The sequence below is a fragment of the Convolutriloba macropyga genome, chromosome 7 (assembly GCF_964194025.1).
Source record: "Convolutriloba macropyga chromosome 7, txConMacr16.3, whole genome shotgun sequence".
Taxonomy (NCBI): Eukaryota; Metazoa; Xenacoelomorpha; order Acoela; family Convolutidae; genus Convolutriloba; species Convolutriloba macropyga.
The window spans coordinates 41,293,569-41,313,868 of NC_134474.1; the positions used below are offsets into that span (position 1 = coordinate 41,293,569).

The 20,300-nt window shown below is 33.5% G+C and overlaps 1 protein-coding gene across 1 annotated transcript; it reads left to right on the top strand.

Annotated features, from left to right (window-relative positions):
* Positions 1–687: 687 nt before the first annotated feature.
* Positions 688–18,794, top strand: LOC142343035 (uncharacterized). The gene is made up of 4 exons (XM_075394721.1): positions 688–1,314; positions 8,502–8,630; positions 12,309–12,443; positions 18,451–18,794. The coding sequence occupies exons 1-4, from the start codon at positions 867–869 to the stop codon at positions 18,570–18,572; spliced, it is 834 nt and encodes a 277-aa protein (XP_075250836.1). The 5' UTR covers positions 688–866; the 3' UTR covers positions 18,573–18,794.
* The last annotated feature ends 1,506 nt before the right edge of the window (positions 18,795–20,300 follow it).

The following is a 20,300-nucleotide window of genomic DNA, read 5'->3' on the forward strand; positions in this document are numbered from 1 at the left end:
TATATGTCGTACAACAACAAAAAAAGTGACAAATATAGGCATTTTTTCCACGATTCGGATTATTGTTTATTGGAATTAATGGCTGTTGAGTTCTTTCGGAGTGCTTCACGTATGGTGGTTTTTTATTCAAACTTATATGGTATATAATAAACTTATTTGATTTAATATTATATGTTAATTTCAATGATAGCAAACTTGTAAAATTGTCAGAATGAAGAAAAAACCACGAGTCTTCAAACTCGAGACATAAATGTGTACAACGAAACTTGTAAGATCTAGACAACAAGTTTCGACTGTGTTCTGCAGCTGATGTATGAAAAATATATACTCTTGAAAAAGGAAGTTTCATGTAGTATGATCGCCAGGCCTGCCTGTAAGTGCAATACCAAAGTATAATGTGTTCGCAGGGAAATTTTAAACTCAATTCTTTATTCTTTTTCCTATACTGGAGCTTTTTTTGAGACTAAAATCTTTATTCCTGGATATCAATACATACAATAAAAATGAAAGAATGAACTCGATTTTTAGCTGAAGCGTATATTACTCCTCTATTTGCTCTGAAGTTCGTTTGATGGTAACAAACTGCAAAACCGGGAATAGAACCAACAAATGTATTTGTGACTGAAGACAAGACAATACTTAAATGGAATGTTATTGCAATTCATGCTGACTAGGGAACATCTGGTGCACACAAATACAGTGAAAACTTTGGTACTTAATTTGAATGGATACGCATTCACTATTTTGAAATATTACACTCTGAATGTTTGTTTTCACATCTAAAACACAGTTTTCTGGCGCGTGCAATACTTGCAAACATGTCTTGACTTCAAATTGCAAATGATAATATACTAAACGCTAATCAAATGGGTTGTTCGTGTAGCAAAAAACACCCAGACGACAAAAGTAATTTGGACGAAACATTTGAGGAACCTATTTGCCCAAAAGTTGTTGCCACTGAATCTTCTGCAGCTGCCTTTTTGTTCACAAATTCTGTGAAAGTTACTCCGATACAAAGTTGTGAATCACTTGCAGCTGAACGAACTCCATCAAATGGCAAGGAATCAGACGTTTCGAGGAGCTCCCGAGCTGGATCCGAGGACCTCGGGAACCCTAAGAGGCGCAATGAGTCTGATTTGTATCATCTGAAAGAGGACATCGGATGTCAGACAGTCGAAAGTCTGCCCAACATTATTTCACATGGGAAGATTTTAAATGGATACTACCCCAAATTTTCACCTATTCACGCCGACTTCCTCAAAGCTAAATCACTGGAGATATTCCTTCAACAGAACTGCATACCTCTTGCAAATAGTAAATTATCTAATATGATATATAAACAAGGAGGCTCGGTAATGTGCGATGGCACATAAGGTTCCGACCCCGTTCATCCACAGTTTTGGCATAATTATCTACCAAATGAAGAGCAGATAGAAGAACCCAAAAATTCAAATATTTAAAAAAAAGAGTGTATGAACGAAAAGATAGCCTCCAAAGCAAATAACTCTATGGAATTAAAAATGAATTGTGCATAAGAATGATGAGATATGCCAATATTAAGAAAGCGAGTTAGGACAAACAGCAAAATCAAACAACAACAACAACAATAAACATTAATTACATCAAAAACTTTATGTCCGTTTTAAAAAACAAAACTTAATAACAAAGTCAACATAGCGTCAGATAAAAATGAAATTAAACAAAATAACATGTAATTCACCAGAAAAGATATGGCACCAGTCCATAAAAAGGCTTGGTAACAATTAGACAAAAAAAGAACAAAAACAGTAAAGTTTCAAAAAAATTTGCTTATTTAAAACAATTAATTTCAAAATAATGAAAACCATTAGAATTCAACTAAAATATCTCAAAGGTTTACAATTACCACTGCTTCTGCAGACGGGCATTAACCTGTCTTTTAAAATTTTTTATGCTGTTAAAGAGCAACAAAAAGAAAACAAACAAAAATTCATTTAAATTGCGCCAGAAATTGCTGTCGAAGCCGTAAAGCCATATTTTGGCCATCAAATTAGTTTGATTGCGCCTTCTTTGAACACGGATAAGGTAGTATGTGACCTCTCATTAATGAATCTAGGTAACAAGCAAGCAGAAAAGAAAAAAGGGCAAAAGTAAGTAATACTTGTTTTTTTTTTCGAAACAAAATTTACTTCCAAAGTCATCAAAGCCATTAAATACGAAATAAAAAAAAAATAAATAGGTTCGTGTATTCTTCCTAAGAAAGCCCACGAGACCTAAAATTATCCAGAATATACTCTTACGTCGACAAAAATAACGTCAATTACGACAAAAATCAAAAATTAGTTTACTTTTTTTTGTGAAAAATCCATGTCGAAGCCAGTAAAGTCATAACGAGTTCTTTCAAAACGTTAGATTTTGTGGTATCAATCCCTTTTGACACGTTTTTTTCAAACCAATAAAGTCATAATTGACTTGTAATTAACGAGACTAGGTAACAAATAGACAAGAAAAAGAACAAATTTGCGAAAATGAAAAGAGTTTTTTATTTTGGAAAACAATTGTTTTCAAAGTCCTGAAAGCCATCAGCTATCTACTAATATCAGAATATCGGCTCCTCTGTTTTTCCATAGAAAACCGATGAAACCATCTTACAGGAAATTTCATACGACTAAAACGACAAAGTAAAAGCGACAGTTAAAGACAAAATTAAAAAATTCAATTAAAATCTTCAAAAAAAATAATGTCAAAGCTGTTAAGACCATAATCTATATCTTTCAGGATTTTAATATGATCAATTTTGCCTTATTTGAACGCGGATATTGTTATATGGGAACATTCAATAATGTGTTATTGTGACAAAACTAGAAAACGTGAAAAATGGGTAAAATCTCTAAAAATAAAATTAACATGAAATCTAGTAGTATCAAAGAAAGAAAACCATAACTCAAGGCATAAATCCACAACTGAAATTAAAGTTTAAATCACTTGAAAGTAGAATTTTTCTTGCTTTGCTGACACTAAGCTTCAAGTTGACTAAATTGCGAAAAAAATGGAGGCGAAGTTCAATAAGCCAAAGTAAAACAACCATAAATTTTCAAGTAAAAAACTAGACGCATTAATTTGGAGCTGATTAAGAAGCCAATTGGACCTATCACTAATGATCATTGATTTGAAATGTTCTGTTCCTTATTTAACTTAAAAAAGATTTTTTTCTATAAAAAACCGACTGATTACAATCCGAATTCCTTTTGAATTGTAACAGTCCAAATTGCTTCAAAACCAGCCCTGCTGATGCTGTTAATCCATTTAATCAATTAGAAACACTTAATATTTTGATTGTTATAGTTATAGATAATTTGTTAGTTAAAAATAAAGAAAATTGTTGCGTTTTTGATTATCAACGAGTAAATTTAGCAAAAACCGGCAAAGTTTTAGTTACAGAGCACTCTAAACGGAAGCTGAAGTAGGGTTAGCCCTAGTCTCCTTTTCAGTCTACAAGGATTGTATTAGTGGTGTTTGGGGGTGTACTTCTGGCGAATTTAATCAAAGTGAGCTAAAGAAGCTTATTTCGTGCTGTTTTTAATGAAAAAGGCAAGAAATTTTTTTTATTTAGTCAGAACTTTTCACAATAAATTTACATAAAGTTAGTCAACAATATTTTTTTTGTCTTCTAAAAACAAAATCAACAACACCATTTTTGTTTAAATTTTTCACATTTTTTAGCAAAATTGACGAAACTTTAGGCAAAAATTCCAGAGAAATGTGAATAAAAACAACGGAATTCACTCTACTTTTCTCAGAAGTTTAAACCTCGACAAGTCCCAATGAAAACTGGGAAAAAAACAAAAAATTTAGTTTAATTCCTTTTTTTGCGCTGGAAGAGTTTTCCAATGATACCAGTCTCAACTCTCTACGGTGAATATATCAATCGGCGAAAAATTGTCTGAACAAAAAAAACCATTTGGGTATATAGTCCCTCCCCCCTCAAGAGGGTTCGGAGCAACTATTAAGTGTGTCTTAGTTAGAGTGAAAGGCCTGGTTCAGAGACTCTCTGAACTTCAAAGCCCAGGTAACGATGAAGGTTCCTTTTTCTAAATCAAAATGAAGGCATCAGGGGTTTAAAAGATCGTTACACACCCTAGCTACTAAATGATTTTAATAATGGCATGCCATAATGGAGCACTCAAGAGATTTGCCATTGTTAAGACTACAAAGAAAGAAAAAAAGCAAAATAAGCAAATACAAAAACGCTTTTTCCTGGCAAAAATTCAAGATATAAATTTAAAAGTATCTAGTACGAAAGTCAAAAAACAATCAGATTAAACTTTAAATACACAAAATTAGTTTTTTGCAGATGCAACTTGTCCCTGATGACACTAGGTAACAAGTTGAGAAAAAGAAAAAATAATTTAAAGTGATTTCGAAAATCCATCAACATCTTTCAATCAAATAATTTCAACAAAAGTCTTAAAAATCATAAAATCATGAGCTTTTAACTAAAAATTTCTTGATAAGTTTACTGAAAAGTACTCAAGAAACCAATAGGACATATCTTTGTATTTAATAAACACTTGAACTAGACCAAAAAAGCAGACAACTAAAGAATATACAAACAATTAACGAAAACACAAAGTTTTGAAGCCAAAAAAACAATTACCTATTATCTGAATATTAGATTTCAATTCAATTATTATTTATACTAATTTAGCTAGAAATAAAATTACCAATTAAATATTTTCTGTTGGGTCTTAAAGGGCGTCTTGAAAAATCAAGGGGATCTGTTACTAATGCGAATGTGCTGAAAGAAGAAAAAAACACATATTTGACAAATCAAAAAAATTCCCTGAAACGCATTTTGTTCAACAAGCAAAGCATGAGTCAGGCATAATTTCAATAGACATGTTAATGGTTGATTTTCAAGGAAATGGAGGCGACTTCTAAATTGTCAAAATAAGTTACAAGTTGACAAGAAGAACAACAAAAAATGAAAAGTTCAAAGTTGAAAGTTCTTGAAAGCTATTAGTATCATAAACTTTGAGACTATAAGCTACAAACTGGCTGCACTGATTAAATTCATTTATTCCTCAATTGGGCGCTAATGAGACCTCTCAGCATATAAAATCGTTTTTGTAACCATAAAGAACAAAAAACAGGCAAAAACAGAAATTTCAAAAAAACATGAGAGAGAAAAATGCCAAAGCCAATAAAAGATACCTTTTCTGTTAAAACTTTTCTTATATTTTTTGACGGAAAAATATCAAAAACATTTTTGATATCGTATTAAAAAGCCCTTAAATTCGCAAATTTTCAATCGGAATCAATGAATACGAGCAATTGTGCCTACCTGAGAGGACAATGACATCTTCCTTTTATAAGTCATCAAAATAAGCCTTTTGACTAAGAAAAAGACAACTACAGGCAAAAACCGAAATTCAGTAGAAAATTTTGAAAAGAAAGAATCAAAGCCTTTAAAACCCATAAAATTTCATCTGAAAACTTTTTTATGGTCAATGAACGTCCTCTTGACGCCAGTCGTAACTGTCAATATAGAATAATGTGATAGAAATTCCAAAGGAACAAAAACTATGAACACATATGCACAAAACTAAAAGAAAAATAGTAAAAGTGTCATCGAAGTCATAAAATAAATACATAGCAGAAAAAACCGCTAATCAGATTAGTTTTGATTTCAATTATAAAAATAGGGCTTCTGTCATTAGTAGGACAGAAAACTACAAGTTCGCAGGAAAAAATTAAGATCGTTTAATGCTCAAAGAAAATTTTGAATAATTATTTTTAATGTCTTGACAGACATTAGATGTCCACTCAAAGCAATTGTTAGGTTCACCTAATACTCATTAAAACACCTATTGCACTTTTAATGAACGATTCTATTCCATAGGACTACAAAGGTTCAAAGCTCAAAAAGAAAATCGATACTCGACAAAAAATTACAAAAACTCAATGTCTACTATAAAACATGATGAGCAATTCCTTGAATGAGAATTATTTGTTCGTTGGGCCTCATTTGACTATAAATGACGTTTATCATTATTGGAACTTTGATATGAAAAGTGACCAGTCTCTAAAGTACGTAAAAAAACAAAAAGAATTAAACGATTTAAAAGAACAGGTTTCCAATAGAATTCGATTTTCATGATAGTAAACTTCCCTATGAGACGAAAACTGGTCTTTTTGCCCTTCCTATATCAGGAACGCAAAATTGTTTCATTTTGGAACGTAAAATCCAACTTTCAACTAAAATTGCGATAGATAAAGTCTTTAATTGAACAAAAATTACGCTACAAGTGAACGAAACCATGTCAAATATCACGTGTTCACACAAAAGTTGAAACCTCGATAACTCCTCAAGAAAAACGAAATTAAAAAAAATCTTTTTAATTTCAAATTCTACGCTGGACGAGCTGTTTAATGATATCACTCACCTTCCTCTACGATGAATATATCGATCGGCCAAAATTGACTGAACAAAAAAACCATTTGAGTATATAGTCCCCCCCCACAAGTGGGGTCGGAACAATTGTTGAAACCAGAGTGTTAGTGTTCTTTTGGAGCTCTACATAAACACAACAAAGTAAAACACGCATTAGAAAATAAATTGTTTTGAGAACAGAAAAATTTAGCAATAATCTGTAAAGGAACGAACAAAAAATGTGATGAAATTAAAAACCAAAAAATGTAACAGACATGTCATGTCAATTATGTGAATTATTGCAGACAGGATATTATTTTAGACAAGTCTAACTTTTATACCGGAAATAATATAGACAACTAGTTAATATTGGTACCCGGAATTGCCAACAAGTGAGCCGTCCAAGGGCAATTTTGCTCCGAGCCAGCCGAACTATCAGGTGATAGAGCGATATTCAAGCTACTGGTCAAATATCCGCTAAAATTTATTTTCGTGTGTTTGTAACTCGCAGAAATGGCATTCGGAGTCCCTTCAATCTGTTTCCATAATCATGGTCAGTCTTGTCTTTTGGGCACAACGTTTGAAGGACGACAGAAAAATTGGGTCTCCTCCAGAGTCCTTTTTTGAAAGACTGACACAATCAGTTTTGCCCACACTAAAATTTTTACAGTGTGTAGTTGTTGCTAAGAATATAATTTACTCTGTAGCCTACTATCATTCAAGGTATGTGATGAAAAAAAAATATTTCTGTTAAAGTAGTTTTTGCAAGGCATGAAATAGACTGATTACTACTAAATTTTCCCCCCACATTTAATATAAAGCAGCCTTCTTAATCCTTATTTGTGTATGAGGATTAACAAACAACACTTGTCTATCATTGAAATATATAAAACTTTTTATACGTTCCAAAAAGTTTTATGTGTAGTATACTGTTATCACTGATGAGCTGATGATGCTATGGAACATACAAATAGTAATTCAAAAAAATCTCGTTTGTATAATTTTGCCACACAATTGGAAACTCAATTTGACAAGTTTCAAGAAAACATGTTATTACAACATTCAAACAGTTTTCTTGTCTCAAGGAGACTGTGCAGGGGCCTCGTCAGCCACCTGCCTTTATCCCTATCCAAAATGTAACAAAAACAAAATTGCGAGCAAGTCTTCACGTTTCCCTGTCTTAGTGTTTTATATTGTGCAACCTGCCTACTGTTTGTACAATAAAAAAGTCATTGGCAAAATTTAAAATTAAAGATTTTTCTTACGTTTTTAGGATTTTTTTAGTCGCAGAATATCAGCTAGCTTTGATCTCAGTTTGTAGTAATTTCCAGACAGCGTTAATTATTTCACAAGCTCATTCTTTTGCCTGCTCAATTTCTTCATTATTCAAATCGACGCAGTTTACAATAACAAAGCGAATAGTGAAATATTCTTGATATAGTTTTTCTTCGTCCTGAAAACTTCCAAGAGTGAAAAACGTCAAATCAAATGTCAACAAACACGAAAATACAAGTTGTTTTCAAATAAATATATTTGCCTTCTATAAGTTATTTTCTCAAATGCGTTTACGTTAAATATTATATTTACACCTTCAGCTGAATTTATCACAATGTTTCAGTGGTCAGTGTGTGTTATTTTGATTGCGGCCTAATCATCGGACCTTTTCGCCTCCGCTTTTGGTTCATGCCCTTGCAAACCCATCATATTCAAGCCTCCATCTCGGTCTGTGTAATTTGCGAGGCTTATAACATTCAATCCTTTGGGTAGCAAGTTATTTGCATAGCTCGAGTAGTATAACTGAAATAACCATCGGTCTCTTCAACGTTGGAAATCCATTAATCTAAACAATTATCTGGCATTGTCTGCTTGGTATTAGATTAGACGTGATCGTGCTTGCAGCTTCCCAGGTCAAGACCTCGACTCATGAAAAAAGTCGCTTGATGGTTGCCAATATTAGTTTATTCTCATTATTTCATCATTTAGTTGATCGAGTATGATTTTTTCCTATCACTTATTAATCGAGCTTAAATCGATGGTATACACTAGGTTGCTTTATTAGATTTAATGGTATGTTCATTCTGCTATTTAGGTCCCGTATTTGAAGATGTGATTGTAACTCAAAGCAGCACTGCATTAGAAGTAATCCGAGAAGAATCAGACCATCTCACAGGATGCAGCAACAGTCATCGCGAAGACGACAAATCAAAACAGTCATCCAGTGCTGACGAGAACCTTGACGCCCACCCCAAAACGTCTGCCAGTCCAAGAACTCCTTGGAGTTCACGAAGTCCACGAAACCCTCGAAGTCCCGAGAATCAAAGAGATCCACGATTCGTAAGAAGTATAGGATACCCTCGGAGTCCCCGGAGAGATCCTGATGATGAGGATCCTAGAGAGAGCCTAGCTGAGAGGACAATGACATCTTCCTTTTATAAGTCATCAAAATAAGCCTTTTGACTAAGAAAAAGACAACTACAGGCAAAAACCGAAATTCAGTAGAAAATTTTGAAAAGAAAGGGTCAAAGCCTTTAAAACCCATAAAATTTCATCTGAAAACTTTTTTATGGTCAATGAACGTCCTCTCGACGCCAGTCGTAACTGTCAATATAGAATAATGTGATAGAAATTCCAAAGGAACAAAAACTATGAACACATATGCACAAAACTAAAAGAAAAATAGTAAAAGTGTCATCGAAGTCATAAAATAAATACATAGCAGAAAAAACCGCTAATCAGATTAGTTTTGATTTCAATTATAAAAATAGGGCTTCTGTCATTAGTAGGACAGAAAACTACAAGTTCGCAGGAAAAAATTAAGATCGTTTAATGCTCAAAGAAAATTTTGAATAATTATTTTTAATGTCTTGACAGACATTAGATGTCCACTCAAAGCAATTGTTAGGTTTACCTAATACTCATTAAAACACCTATTGCACTTTTAATGAACGATTCTATTCCATAGGACTACAAAGGTTCAAAGCTCAAAAAGAAAATCGATACTCGACAAAAAATTACAAAAACTCAATGTCTACTATAAAACATGATGAGCAATTCCTTGAATGAGAATTATTTGTTCGTTGGGCCTCATTTGACTATAAATGACGTTTATCATTATTGGAACTTTGATATGAAAAGTGACCAGTCTCTAAAGTACGTAAAAAAACAAAAAGAATTAAACGATTTAAAAGAACAGGTTTCCAATAGAATTCGATTTTCATGATAGTAAACTTCCCTATGAGACGAAAACTGGTCTTTTTGCCCTTCCTATATCAGGAACGCAAAATTGTTTCATTTTGGAACGTAAAATCCAACTTTCAACTAAAATTGCGATAGATAAAGTCTTTAATTGAACAAAAATTACGCTACAAGTGAACGAAACCATGTCAAATATCACGTGTTCACACAAAAGTTGAAACCTCGATAACTCCTCAAGAAAAACGAAATTAAAAAAAATCTTTTTAATTTCAAATTCTACGCTGGACGAGCTGTTTAATGATATCACTCACCTTCCTCTACGATGAATATATCGATCGGCCAAAATTGACTGAACAAAAAAACCATTTGAGTATATAGTCCCCCCCACAAGTGGGGTCGGAACAATTGTTGAAACCAGAGTGTTAGTGTTCTTTTGGAGCTCTACATAAACACAACAAAGTAAAACACGCATTAGAAAATAAATTGTTTTGAGAACAGAAAAATTTAGCAATAATCTGTAAAGGAACGAACAAAAAATGTGATGAAATTAAAAACCAAAAAATGTAACAGACATGTCATGTCAATTATGTGAATTATTGCAGACAGGATATTATTTTAGACAAGTCTAACTTTTATACCGGAAATAATATAGACAACTAGTTAATATTGGTACCCGGAATTGCCAACAAGTGAGCCGTCCAAGGGCAATTTTGCTCCGAGCCAGCCGAACTATCAGGTGATAGAGCGATATTCAAGCTACTGGTCAAATATCCGCTAAAATTTATTTTCGTGTGTTTGTAACTCGCAGAAATGGCATTCGGAGTCCCTTCAATCTGTTTCCATAATCATGGTCAGTCTTGTCTTTTGGGCACAACGTTTGAAGGACGATAGAAAAATTGGGTCTCCTCCAGAGTCCTTTTTTGAAAGACTGACACAATCAGTTTTGCCCACACTAAAATTTTTACAGTGTGTAGTTGTTGCTAAGAATATAATTTACTCTGTAGCCTACTATCATTCAAGGTATGTGATGAAAAAAAAATATTTCTGTTAAAGTAGTTTTTGCAAGGCATGAAATAGACTGATTACTACTAAATTTTCCCCCCACATTTAATATAAAGCAGCCTTCTTAATCCTTATTTGTGCATGAGGATTAACAAACAACACTTGTCTATCATTGAAATATATAAAACTTTTTATACGTTCCAAAAAGTTTTATGTGTAGTATACTGTTATCACTGATGAGCTGATGATGCTATGGAACATACAAATAGTAATTCAAAAAAATCTCGTTTGTATAATTTTGCCACGCAATTGGAAACTCAATTTGACAAGTTTCAAGAAAACATGTTATTACAACATTCAAACAGTTTTCTTGTCTCAAGGAGACTGTGCAGGGGCCTCGTCAGCCACCTGCCTTTATCCCTATCCAAAATGTAACAAAAACAAAATTGCGAGCAAGTCTTCACGTTTCCCTGTCTTAGTGTTTTATATTGTGCAACCTGCCTACTGTTTGTACAATAAAAAAGTCATTGGCAAAATTTAAAATTAAAGATTTTTCTTACGTTTTTAGGATTTTTTTAGTCGCAGAATATCAGCTAGCTTTGATCTCAGTTTGTAGTAATTTCCAGACAGCGTTAATTAATTCACAAGCTCATTCTTTTGCCTGCTCAATTTCTTCATTATTCAAATCGACGCAGTTTACAATAACAAAGCGAATAGTGAAATATTCTTGATATAGTTTTTCTTCGTCCTGAAAACTTCCAAGAGTGAAAAACGTCAAATCAAATGTCAACAAACACGAAAATACAAGTTGTTTTCAAATAAATATATTTGCCTTCTATAAGTTATTTTCTCAAATGCGTTTACGTTAAATATTATATTTACACCTTCAGCTGAATTTATCACAATGTTTCAGTGGTCAGTGTGTGTTATTTTGATTGCGGCCTAATCATCGGACCTTTTCGCCTCCGCTTTTGGTTCATGCCCTTGCAAACCCATCATATTCAAGCCTCCATCTCGGTCTGTGTAATTTGCGAGGCTTATAACATTCAATCCTTTGGGTAGCAAGTTATTTGCATAGCTCGAGTAGTATAACTGAAATAACCATCGGTCTCTTCAACGTTGGAAATCCATTAATCTAAACAATTATCTGGCATTGTCTGCTTGGTATTAGATTAGACGTGATCGTGCTTGCAGCTTCCCAGGTCAAGACCTCGACTCATGAAAAAAGTCGCTTGATGGTTGCCAATATTAGTTTATTCTCATTATTTCATCATTTAGTTGATCGAGTATGATTTTTTCCTATCACTTATTAATCGAGCTTAAATCGATGGTATACACTAGGTTGCTTTATTAGATTTAATGGTATGTTCATTCTGCTATTTAGGTCCCGTATTTGAAGATGTGATTGTAACTCAAAGCAGCACTGCATTAGAAGTAATCCGAGAAGAATCAGACCATCTCACAGGATGCAGCAACAGTCATCGCGAAGACGACAAATCAAAACAGTCATCCAGTGCTGACGAGAACCTTGACGCCCACCCCAAAACGTCTGCCAGTCCAAGAACTCCTTGGAGTTCACGAAGTCCACGAAACCCTCGAAGTCCCGAGAATCAAAGAGATCCACGATTCGTAAGAAGTATAGGATACCCTCGGAGTCCCCGGAGAGATCCTGATGATCTTCACTGTCGGAATCCAGCAGCTGCTTTCACAAAGACTGAAGAGGACGAAGGCAATGGTTCCAATGAAAGGTACAAACACATTGACAGTGACGATGACCTGGACGATGATGCAAAGACAATGAACAGCAACTTCACGTTATCTATTGAATCGATAGGTATGCGAAATAAAAGACATTGACGCCGTCTTTAAGCTTTTTTATTACCCTATTTATCATCGCCTTCCTCTACAAAAAGATTAAAAAACGGCGGTGATTAGAATGAAATTATATAAAATGAAGGGTAAATGCGCTAAAAAACAGCGCAACTTGGCGCTGAAATTACAGAAATTCACCCGATTAAATTAGGATTCAAATTTATTGAAATCACAATTTAGGGAAAAAAAGCATTAAAACAATACAATGAATGTGACAAATGCGGTGAGTAAACAAAAATTGATTGATTGTCTTTTAGCGGTGAATATACATATTGCCTACAGTGGTGCGTTAATCTTGCATGTTTTTGACACAAATGGTTAACCAAAGATTTCAGCACCCTTATTCAATCAAGTCCACATTTTTACGAAATATGCTCATTTTACGAGTTTGTCTTATTTTTAATTAGAGTGTTTGATACAATTAATATTTTTGTATATCACATATCATGTCGATACCATAGTAATGGAGAGACCAGCCGAAATCGTTTGTTTTTACTTTTTGAAAATTTTTAGAAAGGCACTAAAATTTTTTTTTAAAATTTGATTACATTGATAGCATTGAGCGCTGATTTGGTGTAAAAATTATAGAAGATTGGTGGGAGATCAACCGTTGGTGAGATGAGTTTTCGAAGACATTTCAATATTCTGCATTTGCTTCTTATAATAAATCTCTGTCTTTTTCTTTTTTTTAAAAATTATATTAAGAATCTTTTCAAATATCTAGCAAAAAATTGCTACCTCGCGCGTTGGTTAAGAGATATTTGAAGCACGGTAACTGAGAAACAACTTACCAGGAAATGGTGAATGGGCACGGAAAGTGGATCAATTTGATCAGCCGACTAGCATCCCACTAATCGGTAGGATCGAATTACATCATTATCCCCATCCAAGCTTTAGATTTCTTGTTTTTGCCATAACTCAAATTTGGACCAATGCTGGGCATTAAAACATTTGTAAAAAAAACACTTTGTATGATATCTGGTGGGATTTAGTAAAACGGAGGTAAAACTTGGGGGACTCTGGCAGCTATTCTTCTGTTTCTGAACACTATGACACAATCACAAAACACTTAATTTTTAGTCTTGCTAGCTCTGAATATGAGCAAATTTGAAAACACTCTCGATGACGAGGAGCAACTCCATTATGCTTCCAAAACGGACTTCTCTCAATTTGTCGCATCTTAAATACAACAATAACTTTTCCCTATTTTTCAAATTCTGTCCAAATTGCCTATGAGTGTGTTTCTTGAAAATGTCTCTAATCCTAATTGTCAGGACTCAAATATCATTCTTGCTCTTTAAAAAATTCATTTAATTACATATGATAAGCCAATATAAACTCAAATTTCTCCAGTTCATAAAAAACCATATAGCAATCTTGATCTATGCTATCTTACGAGATGCATTTAAATTTTCTGTCTATTTTCGAGCGTTTAAAGTTTTCAAACGTTTTTAAAAAATTAGATATAAGTAAAATGAAATTAATGATTATGTGTCTGCTCTGTCGGATTGTAGAACGGATCGTATTGCTGATCTGCTCTGTCATTTTTAAATAAGACCAATAAAGCACTGATGTAAAATGTCTTTAAAATAATGGTAGAGCAAGACTTTTAGAGGAAAGGAACTTCTGACTTTTAGAGAAAAACTTCTGGTTTTTCACAAGAAAATTTTCATATTTTACATTGTATGTTGATATAGATTGCGGGTATTTGAACTGCTTGTGCATATTAGCATATTTTGTGTCAATTTGAACTTATTTTTATCAAAATTGTTTCATTTCTCAAATCGTCTTAGATAAATTTGTCTCTTTTTCTGGTATTCAGGGTTTATAATTGCAGTTCTTTTGTTTCGTACTCTTTGAAAGAAAGTTTTGTATTGATGGCATATTTTTTTTAAATTTCAAAGAATTACACAATCCTTTCAACTTTTTGTTTTTCAACTTTTCTAACTTCTATTTTATGTTAGTTCAGATTTTAAGTTTCCTTCGGAAAAAACTATTGCTTTTTAAGAACATTAGGGCTCTCATTATTCTTTGCAGTTCTTCTTATTAATTTAATTGAAGCTTTGCCTCATCTTTCTTAACAATTTGCAACGAAAGCTGTGATGTTTTTAATTTGCAAGTTTTTGTTAGCAGTTCTTAATTTGTTGGACTTCAACACTAAAAATTCTCGGTGAAATGTAGCTTTTTACTGAAGTTTTTTAAACCATACATATGTCTTTCGGGCTTTTGGGGATCGACCAAATGTCTGCAAGATTTACATTGTTAGCAGTTCTTTAATTTGTTTTTTCATTTTGTTTGAGAGTGATATAGAACTAATTTTTTTTTTCAAAATTTTAACAACGCCTTTCAATACACCACAAAACGTATTTTCGGCCATTTTTGGCGAATCTGATAAAATCGTGGACAAATTTGACAATACCTTGTCATCTTTAATTCACTGCTTTCCACGGTCTTTTCTACATTCAATTATCCGTTATTCTACAGCAAGTGCTCTTATTAGTAGCAAGTGTTTTTATTTATGATATAAGACATAGTTCAGAAACTAAATAATACTATTTACCTTGTTATGATTGCCTGCAAACCAACCATTTGCATTTTTATACGCAACAATGCGACTAGGTAATGTGCATACGCATATAATGTTCCGACCCCGCTCATCCACATTCTTGACTTAATTGGCTACCAAATAATGAAGCGATATAAAACACTCAAAAACATACACATCGTTCAAAAAACAACCAATGAAATACGATTACGCCACGCTAGAGGGCCAATGAAAATTTCTGATAATAGGACTACGAGAAAGGACAAAAATCAAAATCAAACAACAAAGATTTTTTACGACCAAAACTATAATAAAGTCTATAAAATATATTAATCAAATCTATAACAAAAAATCATAACAAAATCAAACTCGCATCAGATAAAAACCAAAAAAATTAAACCTATATTTCATTAGAAAAGACATGGGACGTGTCCCCAATGTGACTGGTTAACAGGTAGACAAAAAGGAGGAAATAAGTGCGAAATTCAAAAATACTTTTCCATTTTTGAGAACAATTAAATGCACAATTATTATTGTCATTAGATATCAACTGAAAACACTAAAATGTTCATTTATATCTACATAGGAAGCATTTGAGACAAGTCACTATCCAATGTTCGATGGCGCAAATTTTCAAAGCCAATGGATCAACGATTATTGTTATAATTTAAAAAGAAACCAAAAATTATATGAAATATACAAATATATAAAAATATAACATTTTACCAAATCTCGTGGTAGCAAAAGTAACAAGCCAAGAAACGAACAATTGCAACTAAAGCCGTTATAACGATTAAAACATAGCTCACGGGAGACAGAGATAAAAATTAACCGAAAACCTCTACAAAAAAGACGAAGCTCAAAAACCAAAACTTATTTTTGAAAACAGATATATTCAAAAGCCGGAAAAGACTTAAGATTACAACAAAAAGCGATGGATTAAGTTTCAACAACTCAGGAAGCCAATTGGACCTGTTAATAATGAGACTAAGTAACGAGCTCACAAACAAATGAATTCATAAAGAAGCCAAAATTTCAAACAATTTTACAACATGACACTGCTCAAGGAACTATTATAAGATGTAACCTGCAAGAACTGTAACCATTATTTTTTCTTTTCATCAACGAATCTTCTTTATAAAAGGACTACTTCGACATGACAACAAAAAGAAAACCGAAAAGTGTACATAATCTCGAAATTTTTAATTAAATTACAAGGTCGAAGCAATCAGTTACAACGCATAATCAAGCGCCAAAATTAAATTCCAATCAACAAAAGTATTTAAAATCTCTAATGAGTGAGATCGAGTAACATGGTGACGAAAATAAAAGCAAAAAGGAGTTAAATAAAAAAAATTTTTGTTTAATTTCTAATTTGAAAGTCGCTTGAACAAACAGCTTAAGTTGAAATCTTCAACTCGGTTGCGTTAGACGTCTTTGAGATGCAATTTAGGTCTATCTTTAATGGGTAAATCGCGCACAACAACGAAAAGAAAGACAAACTTAGGCAAAATCAAAAACCCACAAAGTTTTGCGAGATAACTGTGTCTCAGCCCGAAAAATATAACTATTCAACAAATACAATTAACATACCTGATACGCCTTTTTCCAACGTTAGGCATTTTTGCTACAATAACTTTTTCTAATTGTACTTGCCAATAATGTGATAGTTCGACAAGGAAACATTTAGTTGAATTTAAAACCCTTGCCGGCATTTATTTATTGATCAAAGGAAGTCAGTTTCCGAATGTCATTACTGAGACTGCGCCCGAAGTTGAGAGAAAAAAGAAAAATAATGGCAAAGTTCAAAAGTTCACCGATTTTTTTTTCAAAAAATATATATTCAGAGTCTTAACAGACATTAGATAACATCTGAAAAAAATGTCTAGGTTCCTTTATACTTTTTTTAAAAAAATGAAATTTTGATTGGGGACACTAAGTCATTGTAAAACAAAAATCATAAGAAATGAAAACAAAACGCAAGAAGTCTATAAAATCTTTACGAAAACAATTGGTCAGAGCCATGAAAACCGTGAGCCATGAAAACATAATATAATGTAGCTCAGTCTCGTTTATTGCAAACAATATCTGTCAATAATTGAGCCCTGATTTGAATTTTTTGTCCGTAATTTACATAATAAACGTTTACATAACGGAAAATTTTGAAAAAAAAAGTTCGCGCCTCATTAAAATCTATAAAAATTACATCAAAAGGATTCATGGTGAGATCAAGATCAGCCCAGATGTTGCTGAGCGTCTAACAAAACACTCAACTTTTGAAATTGCTGCAAAATAGATCACTTCTATACAAAATTTTTCAGTTTGTCAAAAATAAATAATGCATTTTGTATATTTATCGACAATAAATTTTGCAAAAAAATTGGCAAAATTATAATTTCAGAAGACTCTTATAGCTAGCTCGAGTAGATGTGGCTCTTGTTGAGATTAAAAAGATTATGGTTGCAATTTAAAGGTGGCTACTTCCAGCAAAATTAAAGCAAGTTGGCTAAAAAAGCCGTTTTTCGACGAAAAATTTCTGAATTTTGAAAATATTAGCATAAATTCTAGCCAAAAAACTAGAATCCAGCAGTTCAGCAACCCTCCTCTATTTTTAGGGATAGATTAAATAACACTACAATTAACAATTTTAAAATATTTTGGCATTAATTGCGAAAATTTGGTCAAAATTGACGGAAATTTGGTCAAAAATGTGAAAAAAGTAGCTGAATTACGTCTAATATTCACAAAAATTTAAACCTCGGTAACTCCCTATGAAAAACAAAAATTGAAAAAATCTTTTTAGTTCCATATTCTACACTGGACGGGCTTTCTAATGATACCACTCACAGCTCTCTACGATTATTATATCGATCGGCCAAAATTGACTGAACAAAAAAACCCATTTGAGTATATAGTTCCCCCCCCTCAGAAAGGGGTCGGAACAATTAGTAAAATCAGAATTTTTGTCTTATTAAATATCAACTAGGTTTTCTTTGATGTCTGTTTAATTGGCACTTTGATCGCATTTCTCGTTCGAGGGTAGCTCAAAAACAGAAAATGTGGACAAATTTTAAGGATATTTACAAAATTTCTCAAATTTGGACTAAATTCATCTTGCTGTCACTGTTTTCCACAGTAGGTTATAACTCTGATCTTAAAATATGGACCCTGAAAACCCCAATGAAATTAAGCAAATTTGCTTGTTTTTGTATACGTTTTGCGGCGTAATGTTAATATTTGTTTTCCGTCTTCAAACTTCTTTCGTTTTTTTTATTTTTATTGTTAGCATCAATTTTGATTTGGTCTCGGATTTTGCAATCATTAGATGACAGTGCTCATATTGCATGTTCATTTCCTGTCAAAGATACCACATTTAATTGCGGTTAGTTTTTATGGAGTGCTCAAACTGGGTGATGTATTTCAGAGACAGACTACTACTCTTCAATGAGCAGAGCCAGTTCCTACCAGACATCATTGGACTATCTTTCTTCCGAGTGGAACCTAACCGATATCATGAGACGGCAAATTTACATAGCTGATATCTGACGTCGACTAGGAGGACGTGAGCAAAAAAAAACTGCAATGAAAAAGGAAACAGTAATTGATTTGATGAAGAAATGAATCATAACTAGTCTGATCACATTTCTGAAAGATGACCTTTAGTGACGAACGAAGAAACGAATTCGCAACAACTAAAAAGTTTTGTATCTATTTGTAAAATTGATCAGAAGGCTTCCTTTTTAAAAAAATTTAACGTTATCGTTTAAATTAGTTTCTCCTACAGAGAACGAGTTCCCTAGTTGAGACGACCGAAACAAAGGACGAAAAAACTTGTAAGAAATTGTTGGTATGTTCGGTTTCAAACGTAAGAAAGCGTCGGTACGTTCAGTTTGTCCGGCATTGTCGGTTTCGATCGTAAGTAAGAAAGAATCGGCATCGTCGTTTTTGGATGCAAAAGAGATTCGGTATGTTCGGTTTTAGAAGATTCGGTATGTTCGCCCGAGTTGGGTTCCCACAATTCGCCACCAGCTATACGCTAATCTTCCACTAAAATAATCGTTTACTGCTACTTTTGCTAGTGTTCCACTAATATTCCACTAGTGTCCCACTAATGATCCACACGGGCCGAGGAATTTGGCCAAAATTATGTAAGATCACCGGCAACTAGCGTTGAGATGTCGGAAAATTCACCGCAATTTTCTTACATAAATTTGCGTTGAATACGTTGAATTTGAAAACAAAAATTCAACGCATTCAACGCCAGATTATGTTAAAAAATGCCGTGAAATTTCCGATTTGTCGACGCTAGTTACCGCTGATGTTTCATGTTTAGCGTTGAAATTAGCGTAGATCTTAATTTTGCGTTGAATTTAGAGTAGATCTTACATATTTTGCGTTGAATTTTGCGTAGATCTTAATTATCTTGCGTTGATTTTAGCGTAGATCTTACATATTTTGCGTTGAATTTAGCGTTGATCTTACAAAAAAATCAAGGCGTAGAACTCTGGGTATGTGACTCAAACTGACTTCCTGCGTACTTGTTGCCTCTTCTACCACTATATCACAGAACCTTAATTATCTCAGGAACCCTGCTCTTTACAGATCGGAGTGTAACATCAGATTTCACAAAACTTTGGCTTTTCTAAGCGTCGACCTGACATAATTTTGGTTTGAATTTAGCGTTGAACTTACATATTTTTTTTCGTTGAATTCATTTTAGATCTCATTCGATTCTTGTTCAATTTTTAATCTACTTTTCTGTCTGTTCAACTCTTTCCAGTTTCTCTTCCACGCAACAGGTTTCTGATGTTTTCAAAAAATCGCAAAAAATTGCCCCTTTCACTTAGCGTCCACCCCCACACGCAGTACCCCCATGTACCCCCCACCCAACGCACAAACCTCCTCCCGCCACGTACCCTCCCTTACTACTACCCCCCTTATACCCCCCACACGTACCCCCACCCCTCACGTAGCCCCCAACTAAACCTCCCTGACTGTACTTAACCGCTCCCCCATCCCAACCCCCCTCGTAAACCCCCCCAAAACACATACGGCCCACACTTACCCTCCCCCCCCCCAAAAAAAACGTTAAGTCCAACGCAAAATATGTAGGATCTACGCTAATTTCAACGCAAAATATGTAAGTTCTACGCTAAATTCAACGCAAAATATTTATGATTGGCGTTGAATGCGTTGAATTTATGTAAACTCTACGCTATTTTCAACGCCAAAAAGTGTAAATTCTACACAAAATTCAACGCAAAATTTGTAAGA